The sequence below is a fragment of the Bombina bombina genome, chromosome 5 (assembly GCF_027579735.1).
Source record: "Bombina bombina isolate aBomBom1 chromosome 5, aBomBom1.pri, whole genome shotgun sequence".
Taxonomy (NCBI): domain Eukaryota; kingdom Metazoa; phylum Chordata; class Amphibia; order Anura; family Bombinatoridae; genus Bombina; species Bombina bombina.
The window spans coordinates 711,539,248-711,561,697 of NC_069503.1; the positions used below are offsets into that span (position 1 = coordinate 711,539,248).

General features: G+C 36.0%; 1 protein-coding gene across 1 annotated transcript in view; it reads left to right on the forward strand.

Moving 5' to 3' along the window:
* The window catches only part of PAK1IP1 (PAK1 interacting protein 1), a 31,920-nt gene extending 10,011 nt beyond the window's left edge, over window positions 1-21,909 (forward strand). The window contains exons 5-10 of the mRNA XM_053714741.1: window positions 3,143-3,195; window positions 3,836-3,981; window positions 17,085-17,182; window positions 18,149-18,248; window positions 19,933-20,053; window positions 21,060-21,909. Coding sequence (XP_053570716.1) covers window positions 3,143-3,195; window positions 3,836-3,981; window positions 17,085-17,182; window positions 18,149-18,248; window positions 19,933-20,053; window positions 21,060-21,220 — 679 coding nt within the window. The 3' untranslated portion in view covers window positions 21,221-21,909. The remainder of the gene's footprint in view (window positions 1-3,142; window positions 3,196-3,835; window positions 3,982-17,084; window positions 17,183-18,148; window positions 18,249-19,932; window positions 20,054-21,059) is intronic.
* Window positions 21,910-22,450: the final 541 nt, after the last annotated feature.

A 22,450-nucleotide genomic window follows, 5' to 3' on the forward strand; every position in this document is an offset into this window, starting at 1 on the left:
TTGATAAAACATACATATGAGCTGAAAATGCTGAAGAGATTGTATATTTACTGCCTAAATAAATATATGGATGAGTCAAAATGTTTTATCTAATTATTAATTTGCAGTTAAATGAATATTCATCTACATATATTGATTTTTTTTAATTTAATTCTTTTGAAATTCTACTTTAAATAATATATAGTTAAAGAGAGAGCGAGAGATGGAGAGAGCGAGATAGAGATAGATATATATATTATTATTATTATATAGATGGCACTCTCTTTTGAAATACAACACCCCTGGTGCTCATGCCATATCAATTACAGAGCATCTGAGAGACAGCCACAACCTAATTTTCAAGTTGTTCATAACGTTTTGGTCCCAACTGGAACCTTTGTCAAATTGATCAGAAAAAAAATTGCACAACAAACAAATAACCTCATGTTTATAACCGCACAGTGTGACTTAACTTAAAGGAACTTTCCAGCCAAAATTGGAATCCACATGGAAGCATTTAAGTTTTGAATCGAAGCATTTTTGTAATATGTATGTATTAGCAAAAACACTTCTAATAAAAACTATCTGTTTCAAAAGTGTATTTAAATATGCACCCTGCACCAGCATTTTAAACACAGCTCTTGCTCAGAGAGCCTAAGGTGCTTATATCCTCTGGTAATTGATTTCTTAATTGCTGATATGATTCAAGCCCCACTGGTGCTCTGAGCAGCTGCAGTATTTTAAATACTGGTGCACTGAGAATATCTACCTATGCTTCAGAGAAAAATGTTAACACTATAACAGTGATTACATTTTTGAATAGAACATATTAACAATATACATGTTTTGGCAAAAATGCTTCTAGCAAAAGTTATCTATGTACATTTAAACTTTGGCTGAAATGTCCCTTTTAATTCAACTGATAGACTGTACGTTAGGGACCCAGGAAGGAAGAGACCTTGACCTATCTTGGACCTATCACCATTTTGACAAATGCTGTAACTAACTCTTCGATCTTGCTTTTAATCTAGCTTGCTGGAAGAGAGTGCCAGACATATTTATGTTATTTGTGTGTGTGTGAAAATATTTAAGACAATGGCATCTTGTGTATTGTACTTTTTACCTCTGTAATTACCTTGTATCTAAGCCTCTGCAAACTGCCCCCTTATTTCAGTTCTTTTGACAGACATCCATTTTAGCCAATCAGAGCTGGCTCACCTGAACTCCACGTGCATGAGCACAGTGTTATCTATATGACACACATTAACTAACGCCCTCTAGTGGTGAAAAACTGTCAAAATGCACTGAGGGAAGAGGCAGCCTTCAAGGGCTTAGAAATTTAGCATATCAGAACCTCCTAGGTTTAGCTTTCAACTAAGAATACCAAGAGATCAAAGCAAAATTGGTGATAAAAGTAAATTTGAAAATTGTTTAAAATTAAATTCTCTATCTGAATCATGAGTTTATTTTGGACTACTGTCCCTTTAAAATTCAACTTTCATGATAGAGCACGCGGTTTTAAGAGACTTTTCAGTTTACTTCCATAATCAAAATAGTGCATATTTTATATGTACACTTTCTGAGCTACTGTTGAACGTGCAAGATTTCACAGTGTATACATATGAGTCTGTGATTGGCTGTCACATGATACAGGGGGCTGTTGATGTAAATGTTGAAAATTTGTCAGAAAAATAATACACCTCATTTAAAAGTGCTATTGTAGTCTTTTTTTATGTACTCCGATTATGCAATTCTACTGTATTCAATGTTTACATTTTTCTAAGTTTAGAATAATTATGCGCCCTTGTATTTGACAAGTTTAAAGTTTTTAAAAAAAAAACAATTGCACTGGTAGCTTTTCTTGTAGAAAACCCGATTTTTAGACTTTTTTCTTTTTATAATGTCACATAGTTGAAGTGAAGTTTTTTTAAATTTATTTAATTGGCATACTCTATAATTATAACAAAGAATAAAAAAAAAAAGACTCTGTTATGGTCCGGCCCAGTCTGGTACAGAAACCATACATAACAAACATTAATAAAAATATTACCTGAAATGCCTGTTTATTTAGGGCTAAAACAATATTATAATTCTGAAGACAGCAATTGTCTAAATGAAAAAAAATAGAGGTGATTGATACAATTCACCGGCTACTTTTAAAAAATGGTTATATATTTTTTTCCATGGTCTTATTTTAATGTTAATCCAAATCTAATCAGATTTGTAATAGCTCAATTTATCAAAATATGTATGAGTTAAAGTGCCATTAAACAATGATTAATATGGTCACAAATAAATGTTTTATTCAATTATGAAATGCATATTTAATGCAGATAATTAATTTAAAAAGTAAACACTTTATTTTTAATATTTGTATTCCCAATGAAACCTGTCAATCAATATCTGCACCCTGCCCTCCCCCCTGGGCTTTTATATGTAAAACGCTAACACGCCCTTTTCCTTCAGTACGTACATGCTCTCTGATCATAGGCAGACAAGCTGCACATGTGAGAAATCTTCCTCTGTGACACCTAGGTGAACTGTATCAGCATTTACAGTTGTAAGAGGTGTTTTTGACAGGTGCATTAATTATCAAAGAACTCCTTGACATTAAAATTACAGTGCCCAGTAGGTTTAATCGCTCCCTTTTAGAAATACATAAAAAAAAAAAAAAGCTTTTGTGGAGCTCTGTTCATCCGAATCTGTATTTTCGGTCAGATACCTCAAGCGCATGCGCAACATGAGTTTAGCGAGATCCTGCTATGTGAAGAAATCAACAGCGGCCGCCTCTGTTGAATGTTAATGAAGCGACCGATTCAGTGGGCAGAAAGGCTGTGGTAGGGAAAGGCAGAAGACACTGACGAGGAGGCAGTCAGAAACCGATGAATAGTTGCAAATTTATCAGTAAATATATGCTTTACATTATTATACACAAGTAAATTAAATTTGAATAGTAGTATATAACATATAATGCTTGGATTTAAGTGATTTTATTTTTTAGGTTTACTGTCCCTTTAAGAAAACCTCATACTGGAAACTATCGTGTGTAGGCATTGTTGTTTGTTTGTGGTTTTTTTTTCTTTTCTTTTTTTTCTTCACTATTGTTTTCTAGAAAGATCTATTGGTTATTGACTTTCTTTTTACTTTTTTGTTTTTCTTGCAGGACATGGAATCTTGTTGAAGGTCGATCAGCTTTTATTAAAAATATCAAACAAAGTATGTAACGACTCTTATTGCTCCATTTAACCCCTTAAAGGGACAGTCTACACCAGAATTTTTATTGTTTAAAAAGATAAATAATCCCTTAAGTACCCATTCCCCTGTTTTGCACAACCAACACAGTTATATAAATACAATGTTTACCTCTGTGATTACCTTGTATCTAAGCCTCTGCAAACTGCCCCCTTATTTCAGTTCTTTTGACAGACATCCATTTTAGCCACTCAGAGATGGCTCACCTGAACTCCATGTGCGTGAGCACAGTATTATCTATATGACACACATGAACTAACACCCTCTAGTGGTGAAAAACTGTCAAAATGCCCTGAGAGAAGAGGCGGTCTTTAAGGGCTTAGAAATTAGCATGTAAACCTCCTAGGTTTAGCTTTCAACTAAGAATACCAAAAGAACAAAGCAAAATTAGTGCTAAAAAGTACATTGGAAAATTTAGCATAAACAGTTGATATGGACATCTCCCTGGAAAATAAAATCTAATATGATACTCTCAGTGTCAAAATGTAAATCAGAATTTACTTTTTAAATAAAATTGCAAAATTGGAAGAGGACCGATTTTTTAATTTTTCTGCAATGCTAAAAACTTTCATTAACACTTTGCAAACTAACCTCTTCATTGCAGATGCACATATAGTCCAGTGGTCTCCAAATGGAGAGAAATATATAATTATAATACATAATAAGGTGGATGTGTACAAACTTGAGACCGCATCAGTTATTGGCACCATAAATAATCCAAAAAGGATTTCATCAGTACGCTTCATTACAGTAAGTCATGTGTGCATATGTATGTGTATATATAATATGTATGTATAATGTGTGTGAATATATTTTATTATGTTAAAGTACATACAAAATTAGCTATGTATGGAAATACCTAAATAAATGTTTGCGTGTATATACACACAGTGTATAAAAACAGTCAGTATTTTTCTTTAACAGAACAAAATTACATAATGTAATTTAAAAAAATGTGTATGTGTGTGTGTATATATATATATATATATATATATATATATATATATATATATATATGTGTGTATATATGTATGTATATGTGTGTGTGTATATATATATATATATATATATATATATATATATATATATATATATATATATATATATATATATATATATATATATATATATATATTCAGAATACCAAACCCACCCAAAGAGGGGAGAAGGTAAGCTGCCTTGATGTCTGTGCTACAAAAAGTCACTTCAGCTAAAGGCCTTAGGTATACTGTTATAATCTGTGTGTGTACTCCAAACTACCGCAACACACTTTGAGGTACTGAGAGTGAAGACACCAAGTATGAGAGAGAAGGGATGAGAGAGCGCTAGTAAAGAGCACAAACAATACAATCATAAACAATGATTATATACCACATATGGGTGATAATTGTTATAACATATAAATGATAATTAACACAATCAATAAATAATTAAATAATTGACAATGAATAAATAATAAACTCAAATAAATAAAATGTAAGTAGATAAATAGGTAAAAAAATGAGTCTTTTATAATATTAAGAAAATCTGCAGTATAATAAAACACACAGATTGCCGATAGGTGTGCACTTAATAGAAATTACCCTAATCATATGAGATAAGTTGCCGCATCTATCAGTGACAAGCCTCCAGTGATATCTTGCATCTATTTTGGAGATGAGGATGGATTAGTTCTTCTCCCCTTGGAGTATGGTGTGGGGCTAGAGACGTGGTCTAGAGCAACTCATCCGTTGGTTCAAAGCGTTATGCCAAGTGAAAAATACAAAGAGAGTACATAAATAATACAGTTTTACATATTTTCTTTTTAAATAATAAAAACATTCCAAATGACCACTCACATTTAAAATCCTAAAACATATGAGGTATGAAACAGACCCATAAAACCCATGTACACACTCAATGGGATCCCCAGAAATTCTTCCAGATGGTTGTAGTACCAGTCAGGAGTCAATGAGGTCCCAATAAGTTGCAATTCGAGATATCTCAAAAACAGTTCATGTGTAAATAGCACTATGAGACAGTCTATAAAAACAAAAGTCCCAGTAGAATCCTTTACACGTTTAAAAGGGTTAATATCCTTCATCAGAGGGTTGCATAAAACAGAGCTTCCGGTGAGGACTTATAAATCTGGGCGGCGGCACACCCCTACACACGCCCTTGTAGCTAATTGGGTGTGGGCTGTGTTTACAAATTTGTTTTGCACAAAGAATCTAACATAATAATAATAGTATAATCATAATATATAATAAATTAAATAAGATCAAGAGGTTAAACCAATCCCAATAATTCTGCGCAAATCATTATATGTATGCGCTTGTATCCTGTATAGTTGTCATAGCGATCATAGAAAACAATCGTCTAGCGCATGTGCGGGACGTCATACTGACGTTGGTACGTAAAACATCAGTCATCCCTGTTACAGTAGTCATCCAATCAGTGTTACAGGCGGTATCACGTGGACAGATGTTGCGATGACGTGTTGCGTGTCACTACGATATCACAATAGCGGATGTATAGGTGGTTGCTATAATAACCCTAACGTGTGTGTATATATAATACAGATAAACATATCATAATATATAAAAAGTTATTATGAATATAGAACAAACAAGTTCTTATATATGCCAAAAATCACTAACTGATAAACAAAGCTTGGTGTAAAAATACACTGAACCTAATGTATCCCCAACAGTATACAACAAGTGTACGAATACTGTCGTCAAAGAACATTAGCGGCACATATTTGATACCATTTAGATATTCACCAAGTATATGTTAGGATGAGAACCCATATAATCTTAATCTAATCATACATTAGAGTATATATACTCTACAGTAGTGGACCAATCAAAAGCAATTATGAAAACCTCTTAATGATTAGATGTAATTATATAAACCTATATTAAGTTCCGGTAAGAGCCTTTTATGAGAAGTAAAAAAATATATATATTATATGTAACCTAAAAACGGGGGGGGAATAGAGGATAGTATCCCAAACAAAATGTAACTAAAGGACAAAAAAAGAGGAATGAGGCCCCTAGTAGTTAGAAAGACTAGATGGATCAGTATACTGGCATTAATTGTTACTGTTCGTAAAATATGAATCCAGAGGTCTATAAGTGTAAACTGCCCTTCGTTATTCAAGGAATGCTGCTAGGTCTATATCCTTGTTGACACCCTTAGGAGCCATCGTGTTTAATTGGTGGATCCAGAAAGTCTCACATCTCCAAAGATGTAATTCCTTGTTCACTCCTTGTGGGGTCTTCTTAATATGTTCCAAAACAGTTCATTTCAAGCACTTGGGATCTTTGTTATGACATATTCTATAATGTGCTGATAAATTGTGAGTTGTTTTTTTTTTTTGTTTTTTTTCTCTTTCAATATTTCTGATGTGCTCGAGGAGTCTTTTCTTGTATAGGCGTTTTGTGCGCCCTATATATGTAACTTCCATATACACTACATGATCTGCTTTACAGTTCATGAGTGTAGCGATGTCATAGGTTTTGCTAGTTACTGTGGATGTTATTTGTTTTGTAGGTTTGTTGTTATTATAGTGGTGGGTAAACCCAACACAATTTAACTGGTTGCATTTAAAAAAGCAGATTGAATTGGAGCCCAACCAATTTCCCTCCGGTTTGTCTTTTCCCTTTCTTCCCAGTCTACTGGGAGCTATGATGGATTTAAGATTTCTTTTACAAAGATATGACGAGTCCACGGATTTCATCCTTGTGGGATATTAACCTCTTGCTAACAGGAAGTGGCAAAGAGCACCACAGCAGAGTTGTGTATATATAGCCCCTCCCTTCCCCTCCACCCCCAGTCATTCTCTTTGCCTGTGTTATACTAGGAAGACATGGTAAAGTGAGGTGTTAGTTTTAGTTTCTTCAATCAAGAATTTTTTTATTTTAAATGGTACTGGTGTGTACTATTTTCCTCAGGGGGATATGGAAAAAGATTTCTGCCCTGAGGTTGATGATCTTAGCAGTTGTAACTAAGATCCATGCTGGTCCCTACAAGACTTCTGAAGGTAACACATGAGCCCAGAGGCAGAACTTCTTTTCACTTTCTGCAATGAGATTTTTTTCAGTGAAAATTTTTCTGCAGGTCATTTTTAAATCAAATTCAATTTTAAATAAGGAAAACTTACACAGACGGTGCAGCCAGAGAACAGCTCTGTTTGAAGAGAACAGCCTAATGTGGAGCAGCGGTGAAAAGTTAAATCGATAACAGTTCCTGCATGTATCCTGTTCCTGTTCTTTCTGCAGACATGCTGCATTTTCTGCGATGACATCTCAGATCACTGCATGTTCTGCCTTGGGGCACATGAGACATCTTCAGTGTGGAGACCGGTTTCATGCTACAAGCAGTATTAAGGTATGTGCTGCCTTTTATTTCATAAGAGACTTGCTATATCAGAACTGCCTGGCATTTATTTCCCTATATGGGAATGGGGTAAGCAGCAGGACCTGTTTCACAGAAGGGTGTTACTGGAGTCCCTTGTTTTTAGTTTTTATTTCTGACATAAGGGCATGATATGACACTCTGGGAGAGACATAAGGGCTTTAAATCGATAAGTAGTTAAACGATTGAGCTGTTTTTTTTATTATATATCCAGCATGACTTGCTGGGATGTGTTTGGTGTGTGTTTTGTGTTCCACTTAGCTGTATGAAAAACCGCTTCCCATGCGGTTGTGTTTGGGCCTACTCCAACTTCGGCCATAAGGGGCGGGGCTTGTCTTCGCGCGCTCAGATGCGCACTTCCTTCTGACAGAGGAGCAGCAAGCAGTTACTTCGGTTGCTCCTGGACAGTAGTCTCTGGCTTGGAGTGTTGGCTATTCATTCCGAAAGTACCCATGGGCAGATAGGCGCCAGGCGAGGTGCAGAGGGTGTTTTTGTGTAAACTGATATATTTTTCACCTTTCTCATAGGGTGCAATAATTTTTGGATATACCAATTAGTTTTAGTGAATTTTGGTAGCAAATTAACGTTATTTAAGCAGTTTTGGAAAAATTGTTCACTTTTTTTCTTTCTTAAAGGCGCAGTACACGTTTTTCAAAAGTTTTATTTTAAGCAATAAATAAAGCGTTTAAACGACTTTTGTGGCTATTATTAGTCTGTTCAACATGTCTGACATTGAGGATTATGTTTAGAAGCTATTGTGGAACCCCCTCTTTCATTGTGTACCTCTTGTACTGAAAGGGCCTTACATTGTAAAGACCATATTTTAGGTCAAGATAGTGTGCCTAAGGATGATTCTCAATCTGAAGAGAATCAGGTTATGCCATCCAATTCTCCCCAAGTGTCACAACCTTTAACGCCCTCACAAGCGACGCCAAGTACCTCTAGTGCGTCTAATTCCTTTACTCGACAGGAGATGGCTGCAGTTACGTCAACTACCCTTACAGAGGTATTATCTAAATTACCAGTGTTGCAGGGTAAACGCAGTAGGTCAGGTATTAATGTAAATACTGAATCCTCTGATACTTTATTAGCTATTTCTGATGTACCCTCACAGTGTTCTGAGTTGGGGGTCAGGGAATTGCTGTCTGAGGGAGAAATTTCAGACTCAGGGAATGTGTTACCTCAGACAGATTCAGACATTATGTCCTTCAAATTTAAGCTTGAACACCTCCGTTTGTTGCTTCGGGAGGTCTTAGCGACTCTGGATGATTGTGATCCTATTATGATATCACCAGAGAAATTGTGTAAGATGGACAAATATCTAGAAGTGCCTACTTATACTGATGTTTTTCTGGTTCCTAAAAGAATTTCAGAAATTATAAAGAAGGAATGGGATAGACCAGGTATACCATTTTCTCCCCCTCCTACTTTTAAGAAAATGTTTCCCATATCGGACACCATTCGGGACTTGTGGCAAACGGTCCCTAAGGTGGAGGGAGCTATATCTACTCTGGCTAAGCGTACAACTATACCCATTGAGGACAGTTGTGCTTTCAAAGACCCTATGGATAAAAAATTAGAGGGTCTCCTAAAGAAATTGTTTGTTTATTAATCAGGGATTTCTTTTACTAGCTACTGCTTGCATTGTTCCAGTAACTACTGCAGCAGCTTTTTGGTTTGAAGCTCTGGAAGAGTCCCTGAAAGTTGAGACTCTGTTAGATGAAATTTTGGATAGAATTAAGGCTCTCAAGTTAGCTAATTCTTTTATTACTGATGCCGCTTTTCAAAATGCTAAATTAGCTGCGAAAAATGCAGGATTTGCTATTTTAGAGCGTTGTGGCTCAAATCTTGGTCTGCTGATGTGTCATCAAAACATAAGCTTTTAGCTATTCCTTTTAAAGGTAAGACCCTTTTTGGGCCTGCATTGAAGGAAATCATTTCTGACATTACAGAAGGTAAAGGCCATGCCCTACCTCAGGATAAGTCTGTTAAGATGAGGGGTAAACAGAATAATTTTCGTTCCTTTTGGAATTTTAAGGGAGGACCTTCTACTTCCTCTTCATCCACAAAGCAGGAAGGGAATTTTACCCAATTTAAGTCAGTCTGGAGACCCAACCAAAATTGGAATAAGGGTAAACAATCTAAGAAGCCCGCTGCTGCTACTAAGACGGCATGAAGGGGTGGCCCCCGATCCGGGACCGGATCTAGTAGCGGGCAGACTCTTTCTTTGTCCAGGCTTGGGCAAGAGATGTTTAGGACCCCTGGGCACTATAAATAGTGACCCACGGTTATCAGTTGGATTTCAAGGATTTTCTCCCAAGAGGGAGGTTTCATCTTCCAAGATTATCTGTAGACCAGATAAAGAGAGGCGTTCTTACGCTGTGTAAAAGACCTTGTTACCATGGGAGTGATTTGTCCAGTTCCAAAATCGGAACAAGGACAGGGGTTTTACTCAAATCTATTTGTGGTTCCCAAAAAAGAGGGCACTTTCAGACCCATCTTAGACCTCAAGTGTCTAAACAAATTTCTCAGAGTACCATCATTCAAGATGGAGACTATACAAACAATTTTACCAATGATCCAGGAGGGTCAATATATGACTACCGTGGATTTTAATGATGCTTACCTTCATATTCCTATCCACAAGGATCATCATCAGTTTCTAAGGTTTGCCTTCCTGGACAAACCTTATCAGTTTGTGGCTCTTCCCTTCGGGTTGGCCACAGCACCCAGAATCTTCACAAAGGTTCTAGGTTCTCTTTTGGCGGTTTTCAGACCATGAGGCATAGCAGTGGCGCCTTATCTGGACGATATTCTGATTCAGGCGTCAACATATCAACTGACAAAATCTCACACGGACATAGTGTTGTCTTTCCTGAGAACTCACGGTTGGAAGGTGAACATAGAGAAGAGTTCACTTGTTCCACAGACAAGGGTTCCTTTCTTGGGAACTCTGATAGACTCGGTAGCCATGAAAATATTTCTGACAGAGGTCAGAAGATCAAAGATTCAAAATACTTGCCGAGCTCAGCCATCAGTGGCTCAGTTTATGGAGGTAATTGGATTAATGGTAGCGGCAATGGAGATCATTCTGTTTGCTCGCTTTCATCTCAGACTGCTGCAGCTGTGCATGCTCGGATAGTGGAATGGGGATTATGCAGATTTATCTCCTCAGATAAATCTGGATCAAGAGACCAGAGACTCTCTTCTTTGGTGGTTGTCGCCGGATCATCTGTCCCATGGGACTTGTTTCCGCAGACCCTCGTGGGTGATAGTGACAACGGATGCCAGCCTTCTGGGCTGGAGTGCAGCCTGGAACTCCCTGAAAGTTCAGGGTGTTTACACTCAGGTGGAGTCTCTACTTCCAATCAATATTCTGGAACTGAGAGCAATATTCAATGCGCTTCAGGCGTGGCCTCAGTTGGCTTCTGCCAAATTTATCAGATTCCTGTCGGACAACATCACAACTGTGGCTTATATCAATCATCAAGGGGGAACAAGGAGTTCCTTAGCGATGAAAGAAGTATCCAAGATAATCTGTTGGGCGGAGGCCCACTCTTGTCATCTGTCAGCGATCTACATCCCAGGAGTAGAGAACTGGGAAGCGGATTTTCTAAGTCGACAGACTTTTTATCCGGGGGAGTGGGAACTTCACCCGGAGGTATTTGCCTCATTGATTCTCCGATGGGGCAGACCGGAATTGGATCTGATGGCATCTCGACGGAATGCCAAGCTTCCAAGATAGGGATCCAGGTCAAGGGATCCTCAGGCCGAACTGATAGATGCCTTGGCAGTGCCTTGGTTGTTCAGCCTAGCTTATGTGTTTCCACCATTTCCTCTCCTCCCACGCGTGATTGCTTGAATCAAACAGGAGAGAGCTTCTGTGATCCTGATAGTGGCCACGCAGGACTTGGTATGCGGATCTAGTGGACATGTCCTCTCTGCCACCGTGGAAACTTCCTTTGAGACAGGACCTTTTCATTCAAGGTCCTTTCCAACATCCAAATCTAATTTCTCTGCAGTTGAATGCGTGGAGATTGAACGCTTTATTTTATCGAAGCGAGGATTCTCTGATTCGGTCATCAATACTCTGATACAGGCTAGAAAGCCTGTCACTAGAAAAATCTATCATAAGATATGGCATAAATATCTTCATTGGTGTGAATCCAAGGGTTACTCATGGAGTAAAGTTAGGATTCTGTCTTTTCTCAAAGGATTGGAGAAAAGGTTATCAGCAAGTTCCTTAAAGGGACAAATTTCTGCTTTGTCAATTCTGTTTCACAAACGTTTGGCAGATGTGCCAGGTTCAGTCTTTTTGTCAGGCTTTATCTAGAATTAAGCCTGTATTTAGATCCATTACTCCTCCCTGGAGTTTGAATTTAGTTCTTCGAGTTCTTTAAGGGGTTCCGTTTGAACCCATGCATTCCATGGATATCAAATTGTTATCTTGGAAAGTTCTGTTTTTAGTTTTTATTTCTTCTGCTCGAAGAGTTTCTGAGCTTTCAGCGTTACAGTGTGATTCTCCTTATCTCATTTTTCATTCTGATATGGTGGTTTTACGTGCCAAACCTGGATTCCTTCCTAAGGTTGTTTCAAATAAAAATATTAATCAGGAAATTGTTGTTCCTTCCTCATGTCCTAACCCTTCTTCTAAGAAGGAGCGTATGTTGCATAATTTGGATGTGGTCCGTGCCTTAAAGTTTTACTTATAGGCAACTAAGGATTTCCGTCAATCATCTTCATTATTCATTGTTTATTCTGGAAAGCGTAGGGGTCAGAAAGCTATGGCTACCTCTTTCTTTTTGGCTGAGAAGTATCATCCGCTAGACAGCAGCCTCCTGAAAGAATTACGGCTCATTCTACTAGGGCTGTGGCTTCCACATGGACCTTTAAAAACGATGCTTCTGTTGAACAAATTTGTAAGGCTGCGACTTGGTCGTCTCTTCATACTTTTTCCAAATTTGATACTTTTGCTTCTTCTGAGGCTATTTTTGGGAGACAGGTTCTTCAAATAGTGGTGCCTTTTGTTTAGGTTCCTGTCTTGTCCCTTCCTTTCATCCGTGTCCTTTTGCTTTGTTATTGGTATCCCACAAGTAAGGATGAAATCTGTGGACTCGTCATATCTTTGTAAAAGTAAAGTAAATTTATGCTTACCTGATAAATTAATTTCTTTTACGATATGACGAGTCCACGGCCTACCCTGTTCTTTTTAAGACAGTTTTCTTTTATATTTTGTAACTTCAGTCACCTCTACACCTTTTAGCCTTTCCTTTTCTCTTCCTATACCTTCGGCCGAATGACTGAGGATGGAGGGGAAGGGAGGGGCTATATATACAGCTCTGCTGCGGTGCTTTTTGCCACTTCCTGTTAGCAGGAGGTTAATATCCCACAAGTAAGGATGAAATCCGTGGACTCGTCATATCGTAAAAGAAATTAATTTATCAGGTAAGCATAAATTTACTTTTCTACTTTTCCTATATATTATTTGTGGCCCTTTCTCCCCTATGTCTTTTAGGAGGGGATCCTTAGATAGTATATGCCAATGCTTCCTGAGAATTCTTTCTATCTCTTTTGCCCCTGTGTTATAGGTTGTAATAAAAGTGCCCTCCCACTCTGTCCATCTTAGGGACCCTATTATATGCCTTTGTTAATGTCTCTTAATCGTATTCCTTAGTCAATAACTTGGTTTTGAGGAAATCTGATTCCCTCTCAAAATCACTCATTTTGGAATTGACCGTAAGGGATATTATGAATCCAATTGGGGTGGTGACCGCTTTTCGCACTAAGGTATCCTTTACTATCTGTAGGTTTTTTTGTATAACCTAGTCAGGATTTTATCGTCTTCTGAGAAGAATACTAAATCGAAAAATTCAATTTCTATTTCACTAGATTTATCTGTGAAGCTTAAATTTAAATTGTTCATATAAGTTAGGAATTTTTTTAGTTTGGTGTCATCCCCTTCCCATATCGCTATAATATAGTTTATAAATCTAGACTTTGTTATTAAATGTGACTGGTAGGGGAGGTTGTTCCAAATACAGGTTGGCGTAGCTGGGGGGCGAATTTTGTCCTCATAGCCGTACCGCCAATCTCCAAATAGAACTCCTCATTGAATCTGAAGTAATTCTTCTCCAGAATGAACCTGATGGATTCAGAAATAAAACTTTTCTTAACACCTGTAAGGTTGGTTGACTTGTTCAGCCAATATTTTATAGCTTCTTGTACCAGTTGTTGTGGTATGTTAGTGTACAGTGTGCTCATATATAAAGTAAGCCACTTGTAGATATCTTTCCACTTTATGGGAGACAATTTTTCTATAATATTGGGAGTGTCTCTAAAATAAGCTTTCAGAGTCGGAACTAGGGGCTGCAGAAAATAATCTACATATTCAGACAGTTTGGCAGTTAGAGATCCAATGCCTGAAATGATCGGCCTACCCGGTGTATTTAGCTGATCCTTGTTGATCTTGGGTAGGTGATAAAATGTTGCTATCTTCATTTCTGATAGTATCCCCTTCTATAACTAATTGTTCCATGGTTTATTAGTGTGTCCAGGTCCAGATAATTTAAGCCGATAGGTGTGATAATACCCATATTAATGATACGTTCTTTCTTAAATTTTTCAAAATGTCTGGACAAAGTGAGTTTCCTTATAAATTTGAGTGTTCACAAATAATTCAAAAGAACTATACCAGCTACCACAGGATGTATATTAGACTGTGAACTGGGGCCCACCTATTTCCAATGGAAAGATGAGACTCCAGGTGCACGGAGGTTTAGAAAAATAAATAAATTCTATAAGGAAACGGTAAACCTTATCCAGCACTACACATAAAGTCGAAGGATTAAAAATAAAGAAGGAGCTGTGAACTACTCAAAACCAAACACACTATCACAGTAGTCAGAAGTCAATGTAACTAAGTTTATTACTATTACAAAAAATAATAAATGTGCAACAATTAAAGCAAGAACAGATCCTCACACAACCATAAGAGCTCTATTAATATTTTGCTTAGTGCGTCCACTGTTTTCTGAAAAGAGTCACTGCAAGAATACAATTGCGTATAAGTTTAAGCAATGCTCCTCCTCCTGCGGCAGGTGATATGTCCCTTAATCCTATGCGGATAGCCCCTGTTATCAATTATAACTTGGCCTCTGTTAATGTGTTTACACATTTTACACTTGCCACATTTATACCAACCATCATTCTTTTGATGTTTGCCTAACCAGTCTTTAGTGCCTTTATAGTGGCTATGAACTAGTTTGTCTTGAAGAGAGGGTGCACGTCTAGCCGTCATTAAGGGATAATCCCCCACAATTTTATATATATCTGAATCTGAAGTAAGAATGTTCCAATGTCTACATAGGATTTTTCTGACTTCCCCCCCATTCTGAATTGAAAGTACTAATAAATCTGACTAGTGAGCTGGGTTGTCTATCCACTTTGTCATATAATAATTTAGCTCGTGTAGTATCTCTTGCTCTATGAAATCCCTTTTTAATAATTTTATTGTGTTATCCCCTAGCTTTGAATCTCTTTTTTTAAATCCTCTGCATATTCTTTAAAAGATTCATCAGAGGAACAATTCCTCTTCTGTCTTAAATATTGTCCAATGGGGATTGCATTTATTTGATGTTGGGGATGATGACTAGAGGCTTCAAGCAGTGTATTCGCTGAAGTACTCTTCCTAAATATTTCAGTTGATAGTCTATTGTCCTTCTTGGTAATTTTAAGATCCAAGAAAGACAAAGACTCATAGCTCCACTCATAAGTGAACTTCAGGTTCCAATCATTAATATTCAGTTGATCCATAAATTTGATCAATTTATCAGATGGGCCCTCCCATAATAGGAGGACATCATCGATATAGCGAATCCACAGAAGGATTGATTGGTCATACTCGGTGGTAGTGTCCAAGATTTGTTCATTCTCCCATCTTCCTAAGTACAGACATGCATAGGTAGGGGTACAGCATGCACCCATTGCTGTGCCCCTTATCTGTCTGTAAAATGTATCATCAAATTGATAGTGTGTTTGGTTTTGAGTAGTTCACAGCTCCTTCTTTATTTTTAATTCTTCGACTTTATGTGTAGTGCTGGATAAGGTTTACTGTTTCCTTATAGAGTATAGAATGTATGTATGTATGTGTATATATGTGTGTATATATATATATTCTATCTCTATCCCTTCGCTACCAGGAATTTTAAAGAAAATCTTGCCCAACATTTCGAATATTTTTTTTAGTAGATAGCCCAAGGTGGTGTTCTAGGCCCATTTTGGTATGTCCCATGCCACCTTTTGTCCTGCCAAATGCAATCCTATTTTTAAAAAAATATATATACTTTTTCACTAACTTTGGGTTCTTCACTGAAATTCTTTACTCACAACTACATAAGTCATAAGGCCAATGGTTGGTTGTAAAAAGGTTCTCTGAGGTCCCATTTTTTTCAGAAATAACAGACATGCACGGCTTTGCAATTAGTTTTTGGCGATTAGAAGTCCACTAATTGCAACTGTGCACCGCACTTATGAAATTCTTGGCAGTGAAGGGGTTAACTAGCTGGTAAGGGTAATAGGTTTTTAATGCAGGAATTGCCCTCCCACTTGACACTTCCCTCCTCCCTGATCCCTCTCAAACAGCTTCCCCCCCCCCCCCCCCCCCCACACTTCTGACCACCAGTTTAGGTACTGGCAGACGGTCTGACAGTATTAAAGGGACATAAAACAGGTTGAGATGTGCATATCCTAAAAGAGCTAATTAATTAAAAATTTGCATTAAAAAAATGTTTAAAAATTGCTGGCAAGTATTTTAAAATAATTTTCAAAAATAAGCAAAATAAATTACATAGCTAAGCTGCCTGGAGCAGCCAACTCCACCCCCCTTATCAGTGTTTAGACACAGGCATTGTATTTCAACTAAATTCACAGCTTCTAGAAGATAATCCCTATGGATGTTTGCATTCTACTAAAACAACAATAGATACAGCCAAAGAAGAAAATGTATGGGGGGAGTTAGAGCTTTACAATTCCAAAACTAAAAAAAAGGTGTTAAAGGCGAGGCACTGCAGTATAACTTTGCAGGTAAAGTAATTAAAGAATATATTATTATATTTTGTCTCTATCCCAACTTGTTTTAGGGTTTATTTTTGTTTTGTTTTTAATAGAATTGATTTTCTGCAGTGTAGGATCCCCCCCCCCCCAACAGTAATGAAGCTTTCTGAAGGTCGGACATGTGTGTGTATATACGTTATGTGTACCCCCACAGCCTGTATCACCAGTACCATTAATACTTTAGAAGTAAATTGGAAAGTTTTAAATTTGCATACTCTATCCGAATCATGATAGTTTTTTTTATTTTATTTTTTACTTTCATGTCCCTTAAAACTGATTTGTCAATGTCACAGTATTTATGACCCTGTGTTTTCTGTCGTCTTCATCTTTTGCTATAACAGGATTCTCTCTTAGCTGTGGCCGGGGACGAGGAAGCAATCAGATTGTATGACATTGACTCACAGAACTGCCTATGTGAGTTTAAAGCTCATGAAAACAGGTATGAGGTTACAGCTGTTCAGAATGGAATTGATAGCAAAAGTGTTTTTAGTTTTCCTTTTGTCGAATATATACGTTTAGAAATGTGTTGTTGAATCTTAGCTAAGGAAATATTTGGTCTCTGCTTTGCTGCTCATCATTCTTGTTTAGGAGAGGTTTTTTTTTTTCTTTAGTACAACCACCTCATCTCCTTTGTTCCTAATGAGTAGACACTCAAGATTAACATGGTCAAAGCTAGGAAAGGAATACAATCAAATGCTATTTATATTGCACATATGGGGTTTTCTTTACATGGTATTAAAAAGTGAAATGTAATCAAATTTTTTGTTCTTATATAGTTATGTATATTTATAATTTGCTTTAACAAACTACTTTTTTATCGTCAGCCTTTTTTAAAAGGACATTCTTGTAAAATTTTAAATGTACAGATTTGCTTTTCAAATTAATTTAGAACCTTTTATGCAGTATATTTCTTTTTGTAAAAATGCTTCACATAAAAAAATTACTGCTATTTTGATGATAACGTTTGCGGCACATGCAACCTACGGAGGGAGCATAGAGCTGTCGGTCATGTGCAGTAACATCAAATTTAGACAGTGTATACTACATACGGTATATGTGCATTCAGCAGAAGGTGGAATATACTCATGGCATTCAGCTTTTTTCTGATCCGAGTATTTACTTGTGAAAGGGCAACGCACTAAGAAATGTGCAAAACCGGATCTTACTGTGTTGCACTTACACAAGAAGAAAAGTGCCGGTTGCCGCAAGCAGTCGCTGCCTTCTGCATTTGGCAGCTAACAAAACTGTTGCATGCACATTCCTAGTATATATTTCATAGAAACACAAGTAGAAAAATATATTATTTACCAACAGAACACACTGCTTGTTTTAAAAATAAAATCTATATTATTTGCAAGTTACGTCATGACATCCTGCTGCTTGTAATTTAATTTATTTGTATTAGAGTGAAAAGTCTGCACAGTTTTGAACATGAAGGATCGCATATTCTTGTATCTTCATCAAGTGACGGTTACATTAAGATGTGGAAAATTGATATTGCGCAGGTGGGTTTAAATAATATCCTGTAAACAAAATCTCTAATGTAATGATCTTATGTGTTTGCCATTTTCTATCATTTTCATGATAGAAAAAGTTAGGAAATGACTCATTTTTATTTTTTGTATCAAACACATCAATAATATAGGATTAGTTCTATATATCTTATCACCAGATTTACAAAACCTAAAATACTAAATCCTCCTATATAAAAATTCTATTAAACTTTGTCTATTTTTGCACTTACCCACTTCTCACAAGTATCGAATTGTGTTGTGTGCCAAGTATCCAAATGTGTATTAATTTATACTGTTTGGGCATTGATAAAGGCTATATATTATATAGGTACCGCCTACATTTTAAGCTGGTCGATGGTTGCTTTTCAGATAACTTTTTCTTGTAAAAAAAATAATTGCAGTTATACTTTCTGTAAATAGATATTCCATATCCATTGTTCTCCATAGACAATTTTGCTAGCCGAGTGGGTTATGAAGTAGCCAGGTGGGGGCAGTGTAGTACTTTAAAATGTTCTAACATTTTCTATTATTTATAAATATTATTTAAAGGGACATTTTATACACTCTCTATTTTTCTTTGCATAAATGTTTTGTAGATAATCCATTTATATAGCCCATACAGTTGTTGTTTTTCTAAAAAAAATTTTTATAGTTTTCCTTATTTTTAAATAATATTGCGCTGATTTTCAGACTCCTAACCAAGCCCCAAAGTTTTAGGAGAATACTGATGTATATATACTATAGCTTGCTCCTGTTTGTGTAAAGAGTCTTTTTGTATGCAGAGGAAGGGGGAGTGTCTGTTATTTCCCACTTAAAGTGGGTCTTCCAGTAACCTTTTCAACAGAGCTATACTGGGAGCTTTAAAGTAAGTTTTTAAACAGTTTTATACTGGATTTTATATCAGTATCTGTGCATAGTATTCTTTATAGTAGTGTCTATTACATGCAGTTATATGAAAATTGGTGTATACTGTCCATTTAAGCTATCCAAAGTGCAAATTAATAGAAAACTTTAACATTACTTGATTTCATGATAATTTGTACAGCAAATATTACCTGATTCAAACTTTTTTTTTTATTCAGATAGAGCACATAACTAATCAACTTTACAATTCACATCCATTATCTAAATGTGCACAATCTTTTTGTATACATTTGATTTAAGGCTCTAGCTTCTACTGAGCATGTGCAAGATTCACAGAATATACATATATGCATTTGTGATTGGCTTATGGCTGTCACATGATACAGTGGGAGAGAAAATACAACTAAATTTATTTATTTTTTTAGAAAGAAATCTACTCATTTAAAATTCAAACTAAGTACATTTGCATTGTCTTTTTGTAATGCATTTACATATTGTTATTCTACTGTATTTAGTGGTCGTTATAATTTTAGCTTACATTTAAGGTGGGTGGTCCGTAAAACTCAGGGCGGGTGGTATGCCCATTAAAACATCCTTGGGAGAACACTGATATCTAACTGAACATTGCATTTCTTATATTATAAACCATGCCTAAAAAATATAGTATGATTAGTAACGCTTGAATAACATTAAAGAAATCAATACCATATTATATTAGAACTAAAGACTATACTCAATAACATTGCTATGTATTTTGTTAAGGAAATCTAATGTCTGGATCTAATATGTTTGCAATGTGTTACTGTTCTAGCTTGAGACTCCTCCAGCCTTGCTATGTGAAGTCAGCACATCAGCCAGACTTACGTGTCTTTCGGTTTGGCTTCCAGCTGTGGTGAAAAGCAAAGAGCAAGCCCCTGCAGATACTGCAGCTGGTATGTGTGTAATAGGAAACTGCTTCAAAACTGCTAGCTGTGATAGTAGTTATTAGACTAAATGTAAGTGAGAGATAAAATGTTTATGCAGGTTTTCCAGTCACATTTGTGTCTGTTGACATTATTTTTAAATGCCTTTATTAAAAGGGACAAAAAACTCTAAAATGCACACAGTTACATTTTACTTTTTAAATCATGTTGTATTACTTCTGTATTTACAAAAATGCATCTAGTGATTATTATTTTTTAATAACGTCTTTTGAAAAATGCATTTTTTCAGGGATGTAAAACCCAAACATTTTCTTTCATGGTTCAGACAAAGCATACAATTTTATAAAAAGTTTTCAATTTACTTATTTTATTAAATGTACGTTCTCTTGCCATTCTTTGTTGAAAAGAATAGGTAGTTTGCACATGAATGGACAACTATATGACAAGAATGCTTTTGAGCACTAGATGGCAGCAGTGTTTGCAAAATGTATAACATTATTAAAGCCATTGTTGCAAAACTGCTGCCATATAGTGCTTGACACTACCTACGTCTACTTTTCAACAAAGGATACCAAGAGTACAATTTTATTTTAATAAGTAAATTAGAAATGTGTTTAAAATGGTACTCTATTTAAATCTTGAAAGAAAATTTGTTTGTTTTTTACATCCTTTTAAATCTGAAATGCATTAGTATACATTTTTACTTTTATGTCCCTTTAACTGAGGCGTTAAAGTTTTACATACTTTATTAGCAAGAAAAAAGTATTATAAGAATATGAAAAAAAACGAACATGCAGACAGAGAGTTCTGGTTTGGGAATGTCTAATGATTCATAAATTAGCTCCTCAAATTTTTAGACCAAGAGAATAATTCCAAAATTGGAAACTCAAATATGGAATATATTAAACTACTGAATGTAACAAGAATCAATTACTGTAAAATATTTTTAAATGTTCTGTTTTTTGTTTGTTTTTATGCATTGAAAGCCATTGTGAAATCTGTATTTTCGTTCTAGCAAACATAACTGAGATTTCAAAAAAGAGAACAAGCTGTCAAAATGAGAAAACGAAAAGAGAGGAAACGGATGAACCAGAAACACAAGTGGAACAAAAGAGAAGGAAACTGGCCAGCAAACAAGGGAAGAAGAAAAAAAAGAAGCTGGAAAACAAAGACTGAGTTCACAAATCATTTATTTGTGAACTATATAATTTTTGTGAAAGAACATAAATGAAAACCTGATATTTTTGGGTATAAAGATTGGTAAATTTATTTTTACTTATTACTTTTGTGAAAATAGTATAGATAGGTAATATTTATCAGTGCTATGTGTTATTACCAACACAATTCAACATATATCAGAGAAAACTCTTAAATTAATTGGTTAAACACAGTGAATATAAAAAAAAAACTAAATTCAAGCTCTAAGAAATTGGAAAATTGTAATTTTTACAATGCCCCTTTAACAGAAAGTTAAAGTGATGGTAAACCTTCCCCTTTGTATAAAAAGATCCGGAATGTTAGCGATAATTTAAATGGAGTTTAATTAGTCAGTTGTAATGAAGATGCGCTATAACCTACTTTTTAATGTAGCACTGAATTTCAAATACCTCGTGCTCCGGCCGCTCTCTTCAAAAGTAATTTATTTTGTGAGCCAATGGTTTGAACTGTTCTCCAATTGGTGCTTTTAGCTTAAAAAAAATAATTGTAAGAGTGCCTGATGGTTTTCCGGATCTGCTTATAAAAAGGAGAAAGTTTACCATCATTTGAAGTCTACCAGAGGTCTGAACTCAAGCGTTTTTACTTATTGGAATCTCAAATCTTTCTATGCTTCTGTACAGTGAATTAAATAAAAAAAAGTTAAAACATTTTCTTGCAACTGATTTTGGTATTGAGCCATTTTTTCATTTCTCCAACATAGGTGTGTCCGGTCCACGGCGTCATCCTTACTTGTGGGATATTCTCTTCCCCAACAGGAAATGGCAAAGAGCCCAGCAAAGCTGGTCACATGATCCCTCCTAGGCTCCGCCTACCCCTAGTCATTCTCTTTGCCGTTGTACAGGCAACATCTCCACGGAGATGGCTTAGAGTTTTTTAGTGTTTAACTGTAGTTTTTATTATTCAATCAAGAGTTTGTTATTTTAAAATAGTGCTGGTATGTACTATTTACTCAGAAACAGAAAAGAGATGAAGATTTCTGTTTGTATGAGGAAAATGATTTTAGCACCGTAACTAAAATCCATGGCTGTTCCACACAGGACTGTTGAGAGCAATTAACTTCAGTTGGGGGAACAGTGTGCAGTCTCTTGCTGCTTGAGGTATGACACATTCTAACAAGACGATGTAATGCTGGAAGCTGTCATTTTTCCCTATGGGATCCGGTAAGCCATGTTTATTACGATGGTAAAT